General features: G+C 43.9%; 1 protein-coding gene across 1 annotated transcript in view; it reads left to right on the top strand.

The window, feature by feature from the left end:
- whrna (whirlin a) overlaps positions 1–9,318 on the top strand; it is a 123,415-nt gene extending 114,097 nt beyond the window's left edge. Inside the window, exons 9-13 of the mRNA XM_082957564.1 lie at positions 979–1,062; positions 3,482–4,022; positions 4,235–4,401; positions 4,954–5,076; positions 8,262–9,318. Of these exons, the coding sequence (XP_082813690.1) occupies positions 979–1,062; positions 3,482–4,022; positions 4,235–4,401; positions 4,954–5,076; positions 8,262–8,444 (1,098 nt within the window). The 3' untranslated portion in view covers positions 8,445–9,318. The remainder of the gene's footprint in view (positions 1–978; positions 1,063–3,481; positions 4,023–4,234; positions 4,402–4,953; positions 5,077–8,261) is intronic.
- Positions 9,319–23,802: the final 14,484 nt, after the last annotated feature.

The following is a 23,802-nucleotide window of genomic DNA, read 5'->3' on the forward strand; positions in this document are numbered from 1 at the left end:
CTCTGTGTGTGTATATGCGTGTGTGTGTGTTTGTGTGTGTATGTGTGTGCATGTGCATGTGTGTGGTTTGGACTGTGGCCCAGCTTATAGTTGTTTATGTTTGAGTCACAGTTGAATGCTGCTGCTACTGTTTTGGAGAGATTAGTGAGGCTGGGGGATCACCAACATTGGATTTATCAACTAGACACAAAATGAGGTGTACAGTCACAAACCCAATCACATACACACACACACACACTGACAGCTGATTACATGTGTGTGCGCTCACATACACACACACTCTCTCTCTCTCTCTCTCTCTCTCTCTCTCTCTCTCTCTCTCTCTCTGTCACACACGCACACATATAAATAAACAGCTAAGTATTCCCCGTGCCGATAGTGAGTGTATAATTAGGCTGAATAGGTAGGGTTTTGTTTTGGTACAGGAAGAGTTTAATGAAGGGCACTGCTGCTCTGAACTCACTAACAGTGAACAACACCATGCAGATATCTTTGGTTTCAATTTGTGTGTTTGCACTTTTGGTTGTGTGCCGTGTGTGTGACGAATACCCACCTGTGGTATTGCGTTCCAAGCTTAGAGATTTTGAAGGTCAGAGGTAAAGAGGTGTGTGTTTGTTCTATATCTGCCTCCCAAACTTTGAGATTGGAAGGTAGATTTAGAATGCTATTGAGTTATTTTTCCTCCCACGGAGAGATGGAACAACTCGTACGAAATGCAATTTGGATCAACATTTGCTTTGGGATAAACAAGCAGCTGTGTTTGTCATCTGTTCACGTACTCTCCCTCGTTCTCCCCCCTCTCTTGCTCACTCCCTGTCTTTCTTCTCTCTCTCTCCCCTCCGCTCTCTCTTCTCTCAATCCCCTCATCTCTCTTCTCTCTATCCCCTCGTCTCTCTCTCTCTTACTCTCCCCTCCACCCTTTCTCTTCCCCCCCCCCCCCTCTCTCTCTCTCTCTCTCTCTCTCTATCTCTCTCTCAGAATGACAGTACGGTGGAGAGTAATGGGGGGGATACTCAGGAGAGTCTGGATGCGCTGCCTGACATATCTCTGGTGAGCCTTGAAGTAAGACCCAGACCCACAACCTCATTAAGATGGACAGTGCAGAAGATAGAGGGAGGGATGGAGGGTTAGGGGAAAAAAACAACAAGACTGAGTGAGGGAGAGGAAACAACGGATATGCAGTTTTATATATATACAGTATATATACAGTACCAGTCAAAAGTTTGGACACACCTACTCATTCAAGGGTTTTTCTTTATTTGTACTATTTTCTACATTGTAGAATAATAGTGAAGACATCAGAACTATGAAATAACACATATGGGTGTTAAAGAAATCTAAATATATTTTAGATTGTAGATTCTTCAAAGTAGCCACCCTTTGCCTTGATGACAGTTTTGTACACTCTTGGCATTCTCTCAACCAGCTTCACCTGGAATGCTTTTCCAGCAGTCTTGAAGGAGTTCCCACATATGCTGAGCACTTGTTGGCTGCTTTTCCTTCACTCTGCGGTCCAACTCATCCCAAACCATCTCAATTGGGTTGAGGTCGGGTGATTGTGAAGGTCAGGTCATCTGTTGCAGCACTCCATCACTCTCCTTCTTGGTCAAATAGCCCTTACACAGCCTGGAGGTATATTGGGTTGTTGTCCTGTTGAAAAACAAATGATAGTCCCACTAAGCCCAAACCAGATGGGATGGTGTATCACTGCAGAATGCTGTGGTAGCCATGGTGGTTAAGTATGCCTTGAATTCTAAATAAATCACAGACAATGTCACCAGCAAAGCACCCCACATCTCACCTCCTCCTCCACCACACATGTGGAGATCATCCGTTCACCTACTCTGCGTCTCACAAAGACACAGCGGTTGGAACCAAAAATCTCAAATGTTTCTTGGCCCAAGCAAGTCTCTTCTTATTATTGGTGTCCTTTAGAAGTGGTTTCTTTGCAGCAATTCGACCATGAATACCTGATTCATGCGGCCTCCTCTGAACAGTTGATGTTGAGATGTGTCTGTTACTTGAACTCTGTGAAGCATTTATTTGGGCTGCAATTTCTGAGGCTGGTAATTCTAATGAACTTATCCTGTGCAGCAGAGGTAACTCTGGGTCTTCCTTTCCTGTGGCGGTCCTCATGAGAGCCAGTTTCATCATAGCGCTCGATGGTTTTTGCAACTGCACTTGGAGAAACCTTCAAAGTTCTTGAAATTTTCCAGAGTGACTGACTTCATGTCTTAAAGTAATGATGGACTGTCATTTCTCTTTGCTTATTTGTGCAGTTCTTGCCATAATATGGACTTGGTCTTTTACCAAATAGGGCTATCTTCTGTATACCACTCCTACCTTGTCACAACACAACTGATTGGCTCAAATGCATTAAGAAGGAAAGAAATTCCAAAAATTAACTTTTAAAAAGGCACACCTGTTAATTGAAATTAAATCCAGGTGACTACCTCATGAATCTGGTAGAGAGAATGCCAAGAGTGCAAAGCTGTTATCAAGGCAAAGGGTGGTTACTTTGGAGAATCTCAAATCTAAAATATATTTTGATTTGTGTCACACTTTTTTGGTTACTACATGATTCCATATGTGTTATTTCATAGATCTGATTTCTTCACTATTATTCTACAATGTAGAAAATAGTAAAAATAAAGAAAAACCCTGGAATGAGTAGGTGTGTCCAAACTTTGTACTGGTACTGTATATATATATATATATATATTAAACAACATTATATGTGTATATATAGCCTTCATCCCTTCTTTCTTCTTTCTTTCTTTCTTTCTCTTTCTTTCTTTCTTTCTTTCTTTCTTTCTTTCTTTCTTTCTTTCTTTCTTTCTTTCTTTCTTTCTTTCTTTCTTGTGGAGGAGTCTGTTTACAGATAGATATTAGTTCACACCCTCTTCCTGTTCCTCCTCTTCCTCCTCCTCCTCCTCCCTCCTTACTAAGGAGGAACTAGTTCTGTTTGACACCTGAGGTAAAAGCTATAATTACCTACCACGGTTACCAGAGCAACGGTAACCGATGTTGATGGGAGGTTGTGTTGGTTCCAAGGCGATGTAATGTGGGACACAGAAAGCAGAGACCTGAAGAGTCTTAAAAACACTTGAACTCCATTCAGCCAGAACATATTTGTGTTAGTTCTGATTGCTTTCTCTTATAATTTTTTTTACCAATCACTTCATTCATTCTCTGGCCACTCATGTTACTGTTTTCGTTGTTCATTTCACTGTTGGTTTTGGTTGGAGGGGAGAGCTTGTTGCCGCGGACTGGGGAGGTGTAGCCTGAGGTTACACAAAGACCATAACTGAGTCCTGGCCTGACTAATTCAGTTGTGTTGTGTTCTGAGGCGTGACTGTTGGTGGTGTGTGTGTGTGCGTGCGTGCGTGCGTGTGTGTGTGGAATGATGAGATGTGCTGTAGTATATGAGTGTTTTGTGGGATGAGGGGAATGTGATTTATTTGTTCTCCTCTTACCTTAGGATGAGGTGCACTCCACGTCCGAATCTCCCCCCACCTTCAAACCCCCACCCCCTCCAGGGGTGCAGAGACGCCCCAGCAGACGGGACCAGGTCAAAAAGCTTCCCTCCTCCGAATCCTCCCATTCTGGGCTCTACTTCACCGCCCCCTCCCGTAACCCCATTGACCAGAGGGGGGAGCAAGGGCCCCCCTCCTCAACCAAGGTCCCCCCCAAAAAGGATCCCTCAGTCCCCCCTAAGAGGGAACCCTCTGCCCCCCCTAAGAAGGAGATGGCAACTGCCCAGCTCTCCATGGTCAACAAGCACCCTATAGGCCCCTTCCCCCGAGTCCAGTCCCCTACTAGGACCACCAAGCCTGCCGCCCCCTCTCCATCTCCACCCCCTCCGCCGCCGCTCACTGCCCCATCCGCACCCCCTCCGCTTCCCCACAGCCAGGACAAGTCCTCCCCTGGCTCCAACAAACAGCACTTTGTCATGGTGGAGGTCCATAGGCCCAATGCAGAGTCTGATGTCAACGAGGTGCGGTCACTGCCCCAGGCACGAGGTAAGAGGCATGGGGGACAGCCAGGATTACTGAAGGGAGGAGGTTGGAAGTTGGACTCCGAAAACCATGAGAGCTGATTTGGACGCAAAGGATTGGTTACACAAATAAGAGGAAGTGCATGTCTATGTGTACTCATAGGTGTATGTGTTTCTACCTGAGTGTGTTCCTGTGCCAGTCTCTAACCTCCTGCACCCATCCCCCCACCCCCCCAGGTGCCAACCTGTCCCAGCTGTCAGACAGTGGACAGACGCTGAGCGAGGACAGCGGGGTGGACATTGGCGAGTCAGGGCGTTTCAGCAAGGAAAGCAGTCCGCGTCCCGCCCGCATACGCCCCCCACGACATCCCCAGGGGGCAGGAGGGGACACCCCCGCCAAACCGGTGAGGAGGACACACCAGCGGGAAGAGAGAAGACACAGAGAGAGAAAAGAGGGAGATGGATGGAGGGTTGAATGGATGGATGGGTGGATGAATGGATGGATGATGGATGGGGGGAGCCGAAAGTGAGGGATGACAAGAAGAGAAATAGAGCTGAGTTGTCTTCCGTCACTGCTCCCTTGGAACTCGTTCTCAATCCTAACTGTGATTTCTTTGTGTTTTCTTCTCTCTTTGTGCACATAGTTTTTCTTTCTTTGCTCATTGATTCATTTCTGTGTCCTTTCAATGATTTCTCATCCATTCAATCACATCTCATACTGCAGTAGAGGTCTCTCTTGTCCTCTGCCTGTCCCTTTATGCTTATTGCTGATTGGTGGTTGGGTGGAAGGGAAATTGTTGATTCGTTCCAAACTGAATGGGTGGACTAATAGGTAACAAAGGTGCAAAACAAAAGTGTACATGGTCAGGCCAGGCAGACCAGGCTCTCCAAGGTCAATATTTGAGTAAAAAAGCTGAGTTATGTTATCCACCCTCTCTCTCTCTGTCTTTTTGCAGCCGGGTCTCTTGGAGCCCACCTCCACACTAGTGAGGGTGGCAAAGAGTGCCAGCACCCTCGGCATCGCCATCGAAGGGGGTGCCAACACTCGCCAGCCCCTGCCACGCATCGTCACCATACAGGTGGGTGTCAAACAGCCTGACATCCCTCCATCTCAAGTCATCTCCGAAATGACAGTTTGCCAGGCAATCCCCTGCACCTGTCAGAAATGATCCAACTATGGTATTGTTCTGCGACTCTGCGCTGTCATTGGTCCGTGCCACCTCCTCTTCAACACATGGCTACACAACACAGCCTCTGTCAGATCAGTCTGCGTTTACATGCTGGAACTAGAGAACTCAAACTGAGAGCTTTTATAGGTTTATAACCTTTAGAACACAAGTGTCTATTGGAAATGTGTCATCCTCAGAGAGTGGGGTCACAGCCAGGGTCTGCCATTCAATGGCAATCCTGGAGCAATCAGGGTTAAGTGCCTTGCTCAAGGGCACATCGACAGGTGTTTCACCTTGTCGGCTCTGGGATTCAAACGAGCCACCTTTCGGTTACTGACCCAATGCTCTAACCTCTCTAACCACTAGGCTACCTTTCACTCCACATATGGCACGTTCTGTGTTGGTATGCTAGCGAGAAACTGCTGCAAAGAGGGAAGGGTTTAGATTCAAATATTGCAGTAGCCATAGCAACAGGGGCGAACATAAACCCTGTGATCTCGTGGCTGAGGTAAGATGTCTGTTGGGGGCTAGTTCAAGATGGCCCGAAAATATTTATCTCGGATTGTTCTGGCAATTCTGACATAGAAACTTCATTGGGAGGAAGGATGTTTTGATCTGCTTTGTACATTTGTTTCACAATTATTATTTTTTTTATGATGAAAGTGGCCCTTTTTAGACCTATGCATACCTTCTGTTTGACCCTATGATCTGTGAACTGTACACGAAACATCTTGGTGACATACTTCTTATGTGCTCTCAAATATGGTGGTGCTCATAAAATGGATCAAAACTTTCCAGCCTCTCTGGAAATGTGATGTACTTGTAGAGTACGTATAATGTTCCTAATAATGTCTTAAAAAGACAAAATCCAAAATTGTACTCTTGAGATGTTACTATTAATATATTTAATGTTGAATAAATGAATGTGAACATTTTTATTTCTGAATCTAGACATACTGTTGGAGCACACTATAAGGAGTATAATGTCACCAAGCTGTTGTCTGTATCGTGTATAGTTCTCAGATCATAGGGTCTTACAGGAGGTAAGGGCCGAAAATAGCCACTTTCATCATGATAAAAAAAAAGGTGGTACAAATCTAAAAAGCAGGTCAAACATCCTACCTCCCAATTAAGTTTCTATGTGAAAATTGCCAGAACAATCTGAGATAACCCAAATGTTATCGGGCTACGCTGGCGTTGGAATCACCCTTGCCAGGTGCTTGACATGAATGGATTACTCTAAGAGTACATCAAAACGTTTTTTTTTTACTTGTTTTAAGCACCCTTTCATTTGTTTACGCAAGAAGATAAGAGTTGAGCATGTTCTCTCCCTTTACCTGAAAGAGTACATCCACTGAGAGCACTGACCATTATGTGGAATAAAAGTGTTGCCAGCTTGGCTGAAGGCCACAGCTATAAGAAGCTGAGGGTAATAACAGTGAGTCTGGCTGAAGCTCTGTTCTGCTCTGATTTGTCTGTGCCTCTATTGATTAGCATAAAGACTGAGGAGAGAGGAGGGCTGGGGAGGGAGCTGTGCTGTTCTCTGGAGTTCAGTGAACCACTGAAAGCCCCAGCTCGAAAGATGCTTTGGTGCGACCGGCGTGAAAGGCTAATGAAAAATAAAAGAGCCACTGATTGCGAGGAGAGCGACAAAGGCTCTTTCTGGGAAATCAGCATATTCAAAATCAAAGACAGCAAGAGAGAGGGAGGGGGAGAGGGAGAGAGGGAGGGGTGAGAGATATACAGAGACAGAAGAGAATATGTTATACTGTGTTAATAATAAAGGGGACGCGGACTGAGAAAGGGTGCAGAGAAGGGGAGATAGGGGAGGAAGAGAGAGAGAGAAAGAGAGAGAGAGAGAGAGAGAGGCGGCCTAGCGACAGACAGGCATGAGTGGGTTTTAATTCCAGGACCGTAGCTCTCCTCATCAACGGCTGTAATGGAAATGCACAGACAAAATGCATGAGCCATGATATATGGACGCGCTCTCCTCTCTTTTGTCTCATCCCCCTTTCCCTTTATTTATGTGTTTTTCCGCTTTTCACTATCTTAGGAGTTGGGAGTCGGCACAAAGTATCCGAGCGCGCTCGTCAACCAGGCTGATTTTCATATCAACGTGGCGCTGCCATGCTCCCCTACTATGACATCACAGTGTCCACAATCAGTCACAGGGGACACGGCCTCATCAGCATCGATATTGGTTGAGGGGGTCGGATGGTCCAATCATAACCTCTCCCATTCCACTGTAGCTCCAGTGAAGAACCCATGCCATTATCAGCGAGGTTAATATGGGACTGGGCGTTAATTGGCTCGAAATCACCTATGGAACTATGCGTCCCAAATGGCTCCTTGTTTCCTACCTCTGACCAAAGCACATCCTTGGGATGCATACTTTGTCCCAGACATATCAATCACTGTAAACAGGGCTCACATCATACCCTAGCAACATTCCTGAATGATTGCTTACTCACACCATACTCACACGTATACACATATAGAGTATTCACAACCGTTCACAACACCTAAGACGTTCGTTTCATTCAGGATGATACATTTCGGGATCATATCTAGGTCCGTCTGGTGCTCCCCGGGCCCTGTACAGCACTACAATAGTCTTTTAGTAGTAACGTTAGTTTTTCCTCTTGTAGTAGCTTCAGTCTCCCAGGTCAGCGCAGTCCACGATGTGGTGAACGTTCCAGGCCAGTAGGCCTGTAGAGTGAAGGCGCCGCTGCGGCCACTATCACTCCATACCACACTCCCTGAGCTGCTGCTGCTGCGGTCCCTATCACAGCCATCTCCATGTCGTTCCAGTGGCCGGGGGTAATTGTGGCCAGCTCAGTAAAAAAGAGAACCAATAATGCTCTAAATAACAAAACGTATAGTGATAATCATGCTGATAATGCATGGCATTTAAGGGACTGGAACTGTGGTGAGAGATGAGATCACAAAGGTCCTTTTGCTTCCTGGTTCGTTAGCAGTTGTAATGGTGACCAATCACCAACGAGCATTTGACATCTGTTTGTGCTCTCTTTATCACTCATTTTGTTGGTCTTCCTCTCTCTCGCTCTCTCCTCCAATCTCTTTCTTTCTCTCAGAGGGGCGGCTCGGCGCATAACTGCGGGCAGCTGCGGGTGGGTCAGGTGATCCTGGAGGTGAACGGGGTTTCCCTGAGGGGACGGGAGCACAGGGACGCCGCACGCCTCATCGCAGAGGCCTTCAAGACCAACGAGAGAGACCACGTGGACTTCCTGGTCACCGAGTTCAACGTGGCGCTATAGGAAGAAGTAGAGGAGGTAGAGAGAGAGAGACTTGTCATGGAGAAAGAAGGGATGAGGTATAGGCACAGCAGAGGTAGAGAGGAGAGGGGGGCTGTTGGGGCAAAGTGGCATAGGCCTACATACTGTATTTTACATGGGTTCATCTACCAACTACCCTTGTTCCCTCCACCTTAGTATCCTCCAGTTTAATTCAAGCTTTAGCCCACACAACTAGACATGGATACAGTTGCACTCTAAGTTGAGTTGCACCCATGAGATTTCGGTAACACTTTACTTGACAGGCAGTTTCATGACACATTCATAACCATGTCATAATATGTCATAACAGCTGACATAACTTGTCATAACCTGTCATAATATGGTCATAACACTGTCATGACCCATATATTTACACCTGTTGTGACATATTTTGCGTTATTTTATGGCTGGTTATGACACTTATATAAGGGTGTCAAAATCCACATTTATTGAAATGTATTTTTTCCCTGCCAAGAAGTTTCCTTTTGTTTGAAAGTTTGTTTCTTAAATCCTTTGTTTTAAAATAACTTTATGGCACTGTCAAGAAGCATTATGACCATCCTGTGTCACTTTACTTGAACTAAGAAAATACACTTTATGGCACTGTCAAGAAGCATTATGACCATCCTGTGTCACTTTACTTGAACTAAGAAAATACACTTTATGACACTGTCAAGAAGCATTACGACCATCATAATCATATAAGCCAGATAGGCCTATCACGTACATGCCCTTATATCAGTCATCAGTCAAAAAGAGGGTGTCTTGTCTAGGTCCTGAAATCTGTTCCTGCATTCATCCCAGTCATCAGCAACAGAGCATTGGGGTAGGTGCATGTCTGACATCAACATGTTTGTAATTACAATGATAATTTATATATATATATATATATATATATATATATATATATGAACTCAGCAAAAAAAATAAACATCCTCTGACTGTCAACTGCGTTTATTTTCAGCAAACTTAACATGTGTAAATATTTGTATGAACATAACAAGATTCAACAACTGAGACATAAAATGAACAAGTTCCACAGACATGTGATTAACAGAAATTGAATAATGTGTCCCTGAACAAAGTGGGGGTCAAAATCAAAAGTAACAGTCAGTATCTGGTGTGGCCACTAACTGCATTAAGTACTGCAGTGTATCTCCTCCTCATGGACTGCACCAGATTTGCCAGTTCTTGCTGTGAGATGTTACACCACTCTCCCACCCAGGCACCTGCAAGTTCCCGGACATTTCTGGGGGGAATGGCCCTAGCCCTCACCCTCCGATCCAACAGGTCCCAGGCGTGCTCAATGGGACTGAGATCCGGGCTCTTCACTGTCCATGGCAGAACACTGACATTCCTGTCTTGCAGGAAATCAGCACAGAATGAGCAGTATGGCTGGTGGCACTGTCATGCTGGAGGGTCATGTCTGGATGAGCCTGCAGGAAGGGTACCACATGAGGGAGGAGGATGTCTTCCCTGTAACGCACAGCGTTGAGATTGCCTACAATGACAACAAGCTCAGTCCGATGATGCTGTGACACACCACCCCAGACCATGATGGACCCTCCACCTCCAAATCGATCCCACTCCAGAGTACAGGCCTTGGTGTAACGCTCATTCCTTTGACGATAAACGCAAATCCGACCATCACCCCTGGTGAGACAAAACCGCGACTCGCCAGTGAAGAGCACTTTTTGCCAGTCCTCTCTGGTCCAGCGACGGTGGGTTTGTGCCCATAGGCGACGTTGTTGCCGGTGATGTCTGGTGAGGACCTGCCTTACAGCAGGCCTACAAGCCCTCAGTCCAGCCTCTCTTAGCCTATTGCGGACAGTTTGAGCACTGATGGAGGGATTGTGCGTTCCTGGTGTAACTCGGGCAGTTGTTGTTGCCATCCTGTACCTGCCCCGCAGGTGTGATGTTTGGATGTACCGATCCTGTACAGGTGTTGTTACCTGTGGTCTGCCACTGCAAGGACGATCAGTTGTCCGTCCTGTCTCCCTGTAGCGCTGTCTTAGGCGTCTCACAGTACGGACATTGAAATGTATTGCCCTGGCCACATCTGCAGTCCTCACGCATCCTTGCAGCATGCCTAAAGCATGTTCATGCAGATGAGCAGGGACCCTGGGCATCTTTCTTTTGGTGTTTTTCAGAGTCAGTAGAAAGCTGTTAGCTGTGTCTTAACGACCGTTCCACAGGTGCATGTTCATTAATTGTTTATGGTTAATTGAACGAGCATGGGAAACAGTGTTTAAATCCTTTACAATGAAGATCTGTGCAGTTATTTGGATTTTTACGAATTAGTTTTGAAAGACACTGTTCTGAAAAAGGGATGTTTCTTTTTTTGCTGAGTTTACAACATAAACATGCTGTTGACACGTAGGCTATTGTGTAATGGAATGTTTTGCCTTGTGTGGTAGGTTTTGTGAGTTTGGACACACTTATGTAGGTGTCATAACCAGCCATAGAATAACGCAATATATGTCAACACAGGCCTAAATATATGTGTCATGACAGTGTTATGACATATTATGACATGGTAATGACCGTGTCATAACGTGTTATGACGCTTGGGTGTCAAGTAAAGTGTTACCGAGATTTCTCCCATGGATCATGGACTTCCACCGTCCTTGTGACCGTGGTTTGTGGGATACTCCCTGTAGCAGTCCCTTCTCTTGCCTGTGTGTATCTATATCTCATGTGCTGTCACTCTTTCTGTGTTGGCTAGTGGCTACATTATGTGGATCTCAATTGGACACTTGGACAATGAGGCCATCGGCACTAGAGCTCTAGCTGAAGACGTGCTCCTACAGTGGTTAGTCTGCGGTCGGTGTCTACTAATCCATGTCAGTCTGAGAGACAACCGCACACGTTAGAGGGCGCGGGCTGTGTCCCAAATGGCACCCTATTCCGATATAGTGCACTACCTTTGGCCAGAACCCTATGGGCCCTGGTCAAAAGTAGTGCACTAAATAGGGAACAGGGTGGGACGCAGGCTTGCCTTCCTTCCAGCAGAGCGGAAGATGCAGGGGGAAACACCATTTTCCAATGCCGTTTTGTTTTTGTATATGTACAAATGAACAAATGTACATACAACAAAAATATATATATATAAAGATAATCTATGAATTATAAAATCCTAATCTTATATGCTTAAAAAAATTGAATACTTCAAAGTGTAACTGTTAAGTCCCTTAATCGCTCCGCTTTTCTGCAAACATGTCCTCAAGTGAAGAGTAATGGAGATGATTGTGATTTAATTGCCCCCTGGCCGCGTGTTTGTGTTTGGGCAGAGGGCTTGCTGGGACCTGTGTCACCTAGTAATTACTGTGCCTAAGAAGTGGTAATGAGGCATTGGGGAAAAGGAACTGCTACAGAAGCTGCTACAGAAGCACACTCCCAGATCACACACGTGGCCCAGCACACACACGCAGGCATGCCGTCTTACCACACACACACGCACACACACATGCATACGGGAATGAGTAGGGAGTCATGCCAATCAGAAAGAAGAGAGGAAGGAGGAACAAGAGGATTATTTTGTTTCCTCTCTGGGAGAGAGAGGGGGAAAGGGGGGGGGGGTGGGGGGGTGGAAGGTAGTGATGGGAAGTTTGTCTCTTTTTATTGACTAAGATCTTTTCAACGCGTTCAGTCAAAATAACAAATTGTTCGACTCATTTCGATAATTTGAGTGGGTAAAGCCCAGAGCACACAGGACCCCCTAACGCCGAACGATTAACTGAAAAATCGAAAGAGTCATGATTCTACAAGTCTCTCGTTCACATTTCGTTCACCATAGCGGGCTTATTGGAGCTGCCATTTGTGACTGAGACATGTAAACGTGTGCTATGAGCAATGTACATTTGTGGATTGCTAGGCATACAAATAAGATTAGCCTATTTCTTCAAACATTTGAAATGAGGTGTGGTTGTGGCCACAACCGGTCTAGATTGTGAAGGACTCATAAATGACTGCCGTGAGGGTGATAAGCACAATGTCTTTCGTGAACTGCATCCCCCCCCCCCCCCCAAATGATTTGTTCTCGAGTTCGAGTTTGTTGAGCAGAGGCTGCGTATGTTTTGGTTCTACAAATCTGTGTCCATCATAACATTCAATAATCAAATAATTGCATTCATTATTGCAATCAATTATCAGTTCTAAATATGTTTTTTTCCTCCATATGCTCGTGATCTATTTCCCTGCGCACATGACAGAGAGTTGGGGGTCGGTGCACGTCTCTGGAGCCGCTGAGCCGGAGGAGCGTGTATTAAAGGGGAATTTCACCCTGGGGGAATCTGGGCTTGTTTTCATTATGTCTGCGGCATTTCGAGGACGGTGAGATGTAATTGCCCAGGAGGAAGGCAGGTCAGGGATTCACACGCTGAATGATACACCCAATGACGGCTTCCGGTGTATTGGGGGGGGTAGGTACTTCATGCTCTAGCCCCTGTACCTCCCCCAAGACAGGCTTTTTTTTTTTTTTTAAGAGGCAGACACTAACAACAATCCTTTGGGCAAAACTGAAAAAAATAACCAGACGCTATGGCTTCAAGTGATTCCTCATATCAACATGAATTCAACGATGGAGCATCTATTAGCTACATGGTGACATTCAACCATACATGTTTCAACCGGAATATAGTGAAGAGGATTCTAAATAAAGAGTTGGATTTAGCTAATGTTAGAAGCTCAGCTACAGCCGATGCCAGCACCAAGAGGGCAGATGACAAATACGGTGCCTAGCTAAGTAAGTTATTTTTCCAGAAAGCCACCTAGCTAGCTAGCTAACTTTAGTTTATCTACTGAAACCCACATTGTGTATTGCTGGCAAACATACTACAGTGGGGGAAAATCAAATTATTTTTCTCTTTGCTAACTTAGCTAGCTATGTAGTAAGCTAACTATCTCACTAACTAGCTAAGTCAGCTAGCTAAACAACTACCGATAGCCATATCAATGACTAAAAATAGAAGTGGTTTTACAATCAGAGATCTTTTGTATCTCGATAAATATGTCGTAGATGTGGCTAGCTACTAAGCAACAAGCTACAATGTTACACCCACCCACCTAAAGCTAGGTTGACCAGCAAAGGTTAGCGCCTGCTAACTTGTTATGCGCCACGCCTCACATTTGTAACTTGTTAGCAAACGTGTAACATCAGCAACTTGAAATAATTTGACTAGCTAGCTACAGTATGTACCGTAATTGACGAAGTTTGAAATTGGTTATGATTATGACCTTGGATGCTTTTCAATCTCACAGAATTATAGGCATGACGCAAGATAGGATTCCCAACAGATATAAATAACAAGTAATGAATTTCCAGCCAGCTAGCTACATAAGTTTACTAGCAAACAGTAATACAACAATTTACTGTTGTAAATCTCTAAAACTGAAGCTGGTTTTACTTTAAAAATATTTTCCACAGCATGCTTGATAGACATGGCTGTAGGTAGATACTGTCTGCCTACCTACCTAGGCACATTTGTACAGTCTGGTCACTGTAAAATGGTTGAGGGTTATGCCATATTTCTTTCTATTAGGATAGATATTGATGTAAATGTAATCTCTCTGCCTGTGCACATGTATGCATGTTCAACTAGTCTACCCTAATGTTGATATTATGCTGGCACGGTTCAACTGTTGCTCAAAATGTTCAATAGAGTATAATTATAATTTTTCTGTCTTAAAGACAATACCGTTTGGTGCCTGGACAACATCCTGGAGTGAATTCTAGATACAGAAACATAATTAATTTGCCTGCGTGTGTCATTGTAGCAGAACTGTATCCTGTGAACTGTATCCATCTCGAGCGATTAGACATTATGCTGGAATTCAAGAAGATGACTCACGAGGAGCTGAATGGCAGTTTGATCATGACAACAATCGTCCCACTTCTCCCACATTTTTACAAGCATTCCCTGATCTTACTGTTTCTTTGGAATGGCAATTTTATCATGGCCACCTCTCCCATCATCTGCTGATCACCAGTTCTCTTAGCTACAGATCGTTACAGCAGATAACACCAGTGATTTAACCAAAGATGTTTGGTATCCATTACTGGGACTTACAGGACAGGTAGTGTTTGGTGTAGCACAGAAAGATCAACCTTAGCGGTGCCGTATTTGTCCTCGATTCGAAGAAACAGGAGTCTCTCAAAATGTTTGTGCCCAGTTGCAGGGGGTCAGTTTGAATTTAGAAAATGCTCTGTTATTAAAATAAATACTTTTTTTTTTTTGCTCCATCAAGTAATCAAACTATGTGCGCCGCCATCGTGTGTATTTCAAGTCTTCTCTTTGATCGAGACAGCTATCTGTGTCATGACATAGAGCTCTGTGAGAGAAGACTTGAAATAGACAAGATGTCGGCAAAAATCTTTGGGTAAATCACATTATCTGGCGTAACAATCTGTAGCTACAGTTTTCGGCACTTGTGTGTCTCTACACCTGAGACACACTCTGACACATTGAACTGTACTACACTTTTCATACCATTTTTTGTATGTTACTTTTACCATATAACATTGTTGTTCTCTTGAGTTAGCATTAAATAGTGTACAATCTCCTCTATTTTAGATTTTGAGAAATAAACAAACATTCTTTGGATATCTGAATGTCTAGCATCTGTTTGACACCACATAGCCCTGGACAGCTTATATTAATATCTTCTGTGAATCTATAAGGGTAGACAAATGTTGATGATTGATAGATTCCTGATTGTAATAATTAGCTGGTTGATAAGCTGAACCAGGTTAGTGACAACTGGATTTGGAGTGAAAACCTAAAGCAGGGTACTGTACATTTGGAAAGTATTCAGACCCCTTGACTTTTTCCACATTTTGTTACGTTACAGCCTTATTCTGAAATGAATGTAATTGTTTTTTTCCCCTCATCAATCTACACACAATACCCCATAAAGACAAAGCAAAAACTTTTTTGTTTTGCAAATGTATTACAAATAAAAAACAGAAATATTTTATTTCCATAAGTATTCAGACCCTTTGCTATGAGACTCAAAATTGAGCTCAGGTGCATCCTGTTTCCATTGATCATCCTTGAGATGTTTCTACAACTTGATTGGAGTTCACCTGTGGTAAATTCAATTGATTGAACATGATTTGGAAAGGCACACACCTGTCTATATAAAGTCCCACAGTTGACAGTGCATGTCAGCGCAAAAACCATGGTCAAAGGAATTGTCCCTATAGCTCCGAGACAGGATTCTGTCGAGGCAACGGTACCAAACATTTTCTGCAGCATTAAGGGTCCCCAAGAATACAGTGGCCTCCATCTTTCTTAAATGGAAGAATTTTGGAACCACCAAGACTCTTCCTAGAGCTGGACACCAGGCCAAACTAAGCAATCGGGGGAAAATTGCCTTGGTCAGGGAGGTTACCAAGAACCCAATTGTCACTCTGAAAGAGCTCCAGAGTGAGAAACAATTTCTCTGGTTTGATGAAACCAAACTCTTTGGCCTGAATGCCAAGCATCACGTCTGGAGGAAACCTGGCACCATCCCTACGGTGGAACATGGTGGTGGCGGCATCATTCTGTGGGAATAAACTGAGACATGCTTAACACCCCAGCCATTCTACAATCTAAGCTTGATGCCCTCAATCTCACACAAATGATCAATGAACCTACCAGGTACCACCCCAAAGCCGTAAACACGGGCACCCTCATAGATATCATCCTAACCAACTTGCCCTCTAAATACACCTCTGCTGTTTTCAACCAAGATCTCAGCGATCACTGCCTCGTTGCCTGCATCCGTAATAGGTCAGCGGTCAAACGACCTCCACTCATCACTGTCAAACGCTCCCTGAAACATTTCAGCGAGCAAGCCTTTCTAATCGACCTGGCCCAGGTATCCTGGAAGGATGTTGACCTCATCCCGTCAGTAGAGGATGCCTGGTTATTTTTTTTTTAATGCCTTCCTCACCATCTTAAATAAGCATGCCCCATTCAAGAAATTTAGAACCAGGAACAGATATAGCCCTTGGTTCTCTCCAGACCTGACTGCCCTTAACCAAGACAAAAACATCCTGTGGCGTTCTGCATTAGCATCGAACAGCCCCCGTGATATGCAACTTTTCAGGGAAGTTAGAAACCAATATACACAGGCAGTTAGAAAAGCCAAGGCTACCTTTTTCAAGCAGAAATTTGCTTCCTGCAACACAAACTCAAAAAGGTTCTGGGACACTGTAAAGTCCATGGAGAATAAGAACACCTCCTCCCAGCTGCCCACTGCACTGAGGATAGGAAACTCTGTCACCTCCGTTAAATCCACTATAATTGAGAATTTCAATAAGCATTTTTCTACGGCTGGCCATGCTTTCCACCTGGCTACCCCTACCACGGTCAACAGCACTGCACCCCCCACAGCTACTCGCCCAAGCCTTCGCCATTTCTCCTTCTCCCAACTCCAGTCAGCTGATGTTCTGAAAGAGCTGCAAAATCTGGACCCCTACAAATCAGCCGGGCTAAACAATCTGGACCCTTTCTTTCTAAAACTATCTGCCGAAATTGTTGCAACCCCTATTACTAGCCTGTTCAACCTCTCTTTCGTGTCGTCTGAGATTCCAAAAGATTGGAAAGCAGCTGCTGTCATCCCCCTCTTCAAAGGAGGGGACACTCTTGACCCAAACTGCTACAGACCTATATCTATCCTACCCTGCCTTTCTAAGGTCTTCGAAAGCCAAGTCAACAAACAGATTACCGACCATTTAGAATCCCACCGCACCTTCTCCGCTATGCAATCTGGTTTCAGAGCTGGTCATGGGTGCACCTCAACCACGCTCAAGGTCCTAAACGATATCGTAACCGCCATCGATAAGAAGCAATACTGTGCTGCCGTATTCATTGACCTGGCCAAGGCTTTCGACTCTGTCAATCACCACATCCTCATCGGCAGACTCAATAACCTTGGTTTCTCAAATGATTGCCTCGCCTGGTTCACCAACTACTTCTCTGATAGAGTTCAATGTGTCAAATCGGATGGCCTGTTGTCCGGGCCTCTGGTAGTCTCTATGGGGGTGCCACAGGGTTCAATTCTTGGGCCAACTCTTTTCTCTGTATACATCAATGATGCCGCTCTTGCTGCTGGTGAGTCTCTGATCCACCTCTACGCAGACGACACCATTCTGTATACTTCTGGCCCTTCTTTGGACACTGTGTTAACAACCCTCCAGACGAGCTTCAATACCATACAACTCTCCTTCCGTGGCCTCCAACTGCTCTTAAATACAAGTAAAACTAAATGCATGCTCTTCAACCGATCGCTGCCCGCTCCTGCCCGCCCGTCCAGCATCACTACTCTGGACGGTTCTGACTTAGAATATGTGGACAACTACAAATACCTAGGTGTCTGGTTAGACTGTAAGCTCTCCTTCCAGACTCACATCAAACATCTCCAATCCAAAGTTAAATCTAGAATTGGCTTCCTATTTCGGAACAAAGCATCCTTCACTCATGCTGCCAAACATACCCTCGTAAAACTGACCATCCTACCGATCCTCGACTTCGGCGATGTCATTTACAAAATAGCCTCCAATACCCTACTCAATAAACTGGATGCAGTCTATCACAGTGCCATCCGTTTTGTCACCAAAGACCCATATACTACCCACCACTGCGACCTGTACGCTCTCGTTGGCTGGCCCTCGCTTCATACTCGTCGCCAAACCCACTGGCTCCAGGTCATCTACAAGACCCTGCTAGGTAAAGTCCCCCGTTATCTCAGCTCACTGGTCACCGTAGCAGCCCCCACCTGTAGCACGCGGTCCAGCAGGTATATCTCTCTGGTCACCCCCAAAGCCAATTCCTCCTTTGGCCGTCTCTACTTCTAGTTCTCTGCTGCCAATGTCTGGAACGAACTACAAAAATCTCTGAAACTGGAAACACTTATATCCCTCACTAGCTTTAAGCACCAGCTGTCAGAGCAGCTCACAGATCACTACACCTGTACATAGCCCATCTATAATTTAGCCCAAACAACTACCTCTTCCCCTACTGTATTTATTTATTTATTTATTTTGCTCCTTTGCACCCCATTATTTCTATTTCTACTTTGCACTTTCTTCCACTACAAATCTACTATTCCAGTGTTTTACTTGCTATATTGTATTTACTTTGCCACCATGGCCTTTTTTGCCTTTACCTCCCTTATCTCACCTCATTTGCTTGCATTTGTATATAGACTTATTTTTCTACTGTATTATTGACTGTATGTTTGTTTTACTCCATGTGTAACTCTGTGTTGTTGTATGTGTCGAACTGCTTTGCTTTATCTTGGCCAGGTCGCAATTGTAAATGACAACTTGTTCTCAACTTGCCTACCTGGTTAAATAAAGGTGAAATAAAATAAAATAAAAATGTGTTTCAGCGTCAGGGACTGGGAGACTATTCAGGATCGAGGGAAAGATGAACGGAGAAAGTACAGAGAGATCCTTGATGAAAACCTGCTCCAGAGCGCTCAGGACTTAAGACTGGGGTGAAGATTCACCTTCCAACAGGACAACGACCCTAAGCACACAGCCAAGACAACGCAGGAGTGGCTTCGGGACAAGATTCTGAATGTCCTTGAGTGGCACAACTAGAGCCCAGTCTTCAACCCTGATCTAACATCTCTGGAGAGACCTGAAAATATCTGTGCAGCGACGCTCCCCATCCAACCTGACAGAGCTTGAGATGATCTGCAGTGAAGAATGGGAGAAACTCCCCAAATACAGGTGTACCAAGCTTGTAGCATCATACCCAAGAAGACTCGAGGCTGTAATCGCTGCCAAAGGTGCTTCAACAAAGTACTGAGTGAAGGGTCTGAACACTTATGTAAATTAAATATTAACGTTTTATATTTTTTATAAATTTGCTGACATTTTTTTTATACTGTTTTTGCTTTGTCATTATGGGACATTGTGTGTAGAAAAAAAAATGTCATCTGTTTTTGGATTCAGCTGTAACGTAACAAAATGTGGAAAAAGTCAAGGGATCTGAATACTTTCCGAATGCACTGTAGCTCTCCAGGAACAGGACTGGAGATCCCTGTCCTACATGATCTTATGCTGAGCCACACTGGCTGCTGTTACACAGGCAACCCAATTCTGGTATTTTTCCACTAATTGGTGTTAATCACATCAGATCTTTTTCAGAACTGATCTGATTGTGAAAAAAATATCAGTATTGGGCTGCCTGTGTAAATTGTCCAGGTTCAGTAAGCTTTGAAATATTGGCAATGGGCTTGTCCTGTCTGCGGTGGACGGCCTGCTGGATAAGACTCTGCTGAAAGTGGTATAGGGCTTTTTAATCACCAATTGTTTGGCCCTCTTGCAGAAGATTTGCTGGTACTGCGCGTCTCCTGGAAAGACATGGTTGTGGTCTTAGCATTTTACACTTTTTGTGGAAGGGACGTAGGGCAAAACATCTTTATGGGTAAAGGTATCAACCAAATGGGACTGGCTAGATCATTGTTTAGGGACAATGAGGGGACATTGGAGCTGGTTTTGAGGGGAAAGATCAGTCAACAAAGTCAATGGGCTGGTGGGCGAAAGAAGGTGTGAAAAGTCTTTGGAATTCAGTTCTTACACAATATGAATTGTTAAGTATGGGAGATTGAGGAGAAATGGCACCTCAATAACTCTCATACATAACAATACATTTACTGTCTAAGCACAACCCTGCACAACCCCCCCCCCCCCCCAAAAAAAAGTTATGTTTGTAAACCTGCCCCAGCCCATTGACTTTGACAAATCATTCTTGTCCATAGTAGCCCTGTGCAGGGGAATTTTGTAGACATGTTTTTGTATTGTGTTTTGAGAGTTTGCAGAGAGAAGAATGAGGTGGTTGGGTCATTGTTGTTGTCTTGATTTTATATCTTTCAGTGTCCCTTGCTAGTTTCTGTCCCACAATCTTCTCGTGCTCCATAACCACAAGGTGTGTCCGCTCCATCATGCTTGTGTACCCAACATGCCTCCGCTTTGGGGTATTTTTCAGCAGGGCACTGTGGAATGACTCCAGACAACCTGAGTTTTACAAAAATTAAAGGTTAAAAGAGAAGAGGGGTAGACTAAATTGAGTACATGATCTGGAAGCTACTCTGTGGTACTCAGGCTACCTCAACCACCTATAAACTCATAGCACAAACACAAACCAAAACAAACACTACCCAATTCATGTTTATACCATGCTTACTGTAAATGTAGCTATCTTAGCCGTCAGCTTGTAAATATTTTGGCCAACTTTCCTTGTGCAGAGCTAGGGGTTGGAAGCGCATTTTGGTGGAATCAGATTCTGTACTACCTACAACAAAATACAAAACAATACACAGTTTAGCCACCCCACAAATTGTATTGATCTCTATTTGACTGGCTAGCTAAGCATACCTTATGTTAACATTCCAATATTGTCAGCTTGCTGTTAGCTAACTAGCGTCACTAAATTGACAGAAAGATTGCTAGACAACTGAGACTGGCTGAGAACCACCTAACCAACTATAGACTATTTATACACATTCATCATTGCTACCAACACACAAACATAGAGTGAGTTAGCTATATCGACAATTCTATTTTTGGTAACGGAGTATTTTCCAGACAAGGGTGGAATAGATGGCTACCAAATAGAGATACTCTTTATTTGGTAACACTAGCTAGCTTACATTAGCTAACGTCAGTCAAAGATAGAACGAACAAACAAACATGATTACTCTGCTGAAGGTAGCTACCAGTCTAGCAGTGACTACCATGGCATAGGCGAAATTGATTGACAGTGTGTATACCAAAATATAGCTATATGACTTAGCTGATGGCTTTCAGAGTTCAATACAGGACTGTTACGTTAGCTAGCTAGCTAACTTACCCAGTTAGGCTAGCAAGATAGCTAACGTTAGGTTACCTCTAATTAAAAATCTTCAGTTTTGTTTAAATAAAATGATATAATCTATGGTATTGCGTCACTTCTCAGCTGTTGTCGAAATAGATTCCCCATCAGTTCTGCCTGAAAATCCCTTTGATAATCTTTGGTCACTGAACCACTCTATAGCCGCAAATCACTGTCAGAATTGGTGTTAATCTCTGGTAGGTAGAATGGTGAACGATAACACATTTTTGCGCTTGTTTGTAATTAGCACAACCAGGCACAGAACACCACACGGGCATGATGACAAACAGAGAAAAACAACAATTTTCCCCAAAAATCTTGCGTAGAGAAGTTGTGAGATTACATTTTATTGGTCGTTCGAAGTAAACAACGCCGTTGTTCAAGTTTGTGGGCGGTTTCAGCATTCGCTATGAATGCCGGACTTTTGAGTTTCAATATGAGCCGACGAATACACAGGGACCTGTAACTTCCTGATTCTACAAGTGGATTTCTTTGTTGTTGCTAGTTCTAATTGTGATGTTTATGATAAAAACATGATGGTGTTAATATAGTAATGACTATATGCCGTTTCAGATACAGGGTGAAATTCCCCTTTAATCCTACTGTAGGGAGTAGGACTCATTGCGACTAGCAGTTCAATCGAATGACTAAAATGAACGAGTCACTCAGAAAAAAGATTAATGAGTCTCGAGTCAGTAAAAAGAGTCGTTCAAAAAAAGCAAATCGTTCGCAAACTGCACATCACTAGTGCAAGGGAGTGGGACAGAGGGGTTGAGTGAGGGAGGGGTTGAGCGAGGGAGGGGGAGAGAGGTGGGGTGAGTGAAGCAGAGGGACAGAGGGGCACAAACAGAAGAAGAAGAGGTCACATCTAATAAGGAAGAGTGAGTGAGGTGAGAGAGACTGTGTAAGAGTGTGAGACAAAATACTGATGGAGGGGGACTGCTGGTTGCTGAAGTTTGACACACTAATCTGATTGATGACACGTTATCAAACCTTCCAGTGACTCACCCTGACAACTAACCAATCACCTTAGTCGCCACCGCAGACATCTATAATGGTACACTATATTTTACAGATATATTCTAGATTTATTTTAGAGATATTTCATATTCTTTGATATAAGAATATGGATGGGAGACAGAGCAACAGAGAGAGAGAGAGTGAGTTAATTTAGTCATTGGTTAGGCCATTCCTTCTCATAGTAGGTCTGCGCTGAGTTCAGCCTGTTCTTATTTGTTTCTAGTGGTGCGCTAGTGATCTGCCATCTCAGCACATCAGTCTTTGTTGCGAGGAGCAAATTGCCCCAGGGGAATTCACAGCAAAGTGTCAGTTTGGCGCGACATTGGTACGCACCATTAAAACTAGAATCACCTTAAAACAGCAAATGCAACAAAGGACATTTGGCTGATTTGTGCTATTGTAGGCCTAGATCCGTTGTACCAATAATAGCCATCAAGTGTAAGTCAGGTTTCTCTTGATGTCTACAAACATACAACTGCTTTTTTGACCCCCTTCAGAAGATAGAGGTTTTCCGTCATTTCATGTGTTGTATATTTACTCCGCATCCCAAATGGCACCCCATTCCTATAGCCCACCCAAATGATTTCCCATGACTGAAACTTAAGTGGATCTCAGATCGATTTTCTGAGGCCAAATTAACCTCTCCTTTCATGTAGGAAAGTAATGACCATCATGCTTTTAGGGAAAGAGGATCATTTTCTGTATTAAACTGCGGGTTTGACCAAATCCAGTCCCCTTGCTAAGTGTTTCCGGGGGTCCTCCCCTGGAGAATGTTTAGGTAGAAGGACTGAGAAGCTCAGTTCTGTTGACTTTTTAAAAGGACATTCTACTCTAAAATGAATGAAAATAAAATGATGCTGACACCATCTAAAATATAATTGCCACCTCCAGAAATAGGCTCAATAACATATTGGTAAAAATGATGTTCAAATGATTTTAACATAATGGACCACGCATATAGCCTATGAATGTTCTACCTATATTGTCAGATGTGCTGTTAGCAATAAGCATCATTACTGATGAAGCATAGTGACTATAACATGTACATAGGCTAAAGTATGGGGTTTGTCCATCTGCATTTACCCCATTGGACACAACATCCTGATCGTTATTATTAATCATTATTTTGTATTATTATTTTAAATGTTTAGTTTGTTTCTATTGCCCTTTTAAGAAGACATTGGCCCTTTAAGAGCTCTGTTGAGCAGCTGCCCCTAAACCATGCTTGAAACTGCATTTGTAAAACATGCCACATGAGCGATTGAAGGAGTAGAGAAATAAACATGGTAGCAATGTATCATTTTTTTTAACAAAGGCCAAAACTGCTTTCAAAATACAGTTTGCCAAGACTGCTTTCAAAAGTGTTTTCCCGCTATTGCATGAAGAATTGTTGTGCATTGACTGCTTGTCAGAACACACAACACACAACGAGAAGCTGACTAGGTAAA

This window comes from Salmo salar, chromosome 11 (assembly GCF_965601325.2).
Source record: "Salmo salar chromosome 11, fSalSal1, whole genome shotgun sequence".
NCBI lineage: Eukaryota > Metazoa > Chordata > Actinopteri > Salmoniformes > Salmonidae > Salmo > Salmo salar.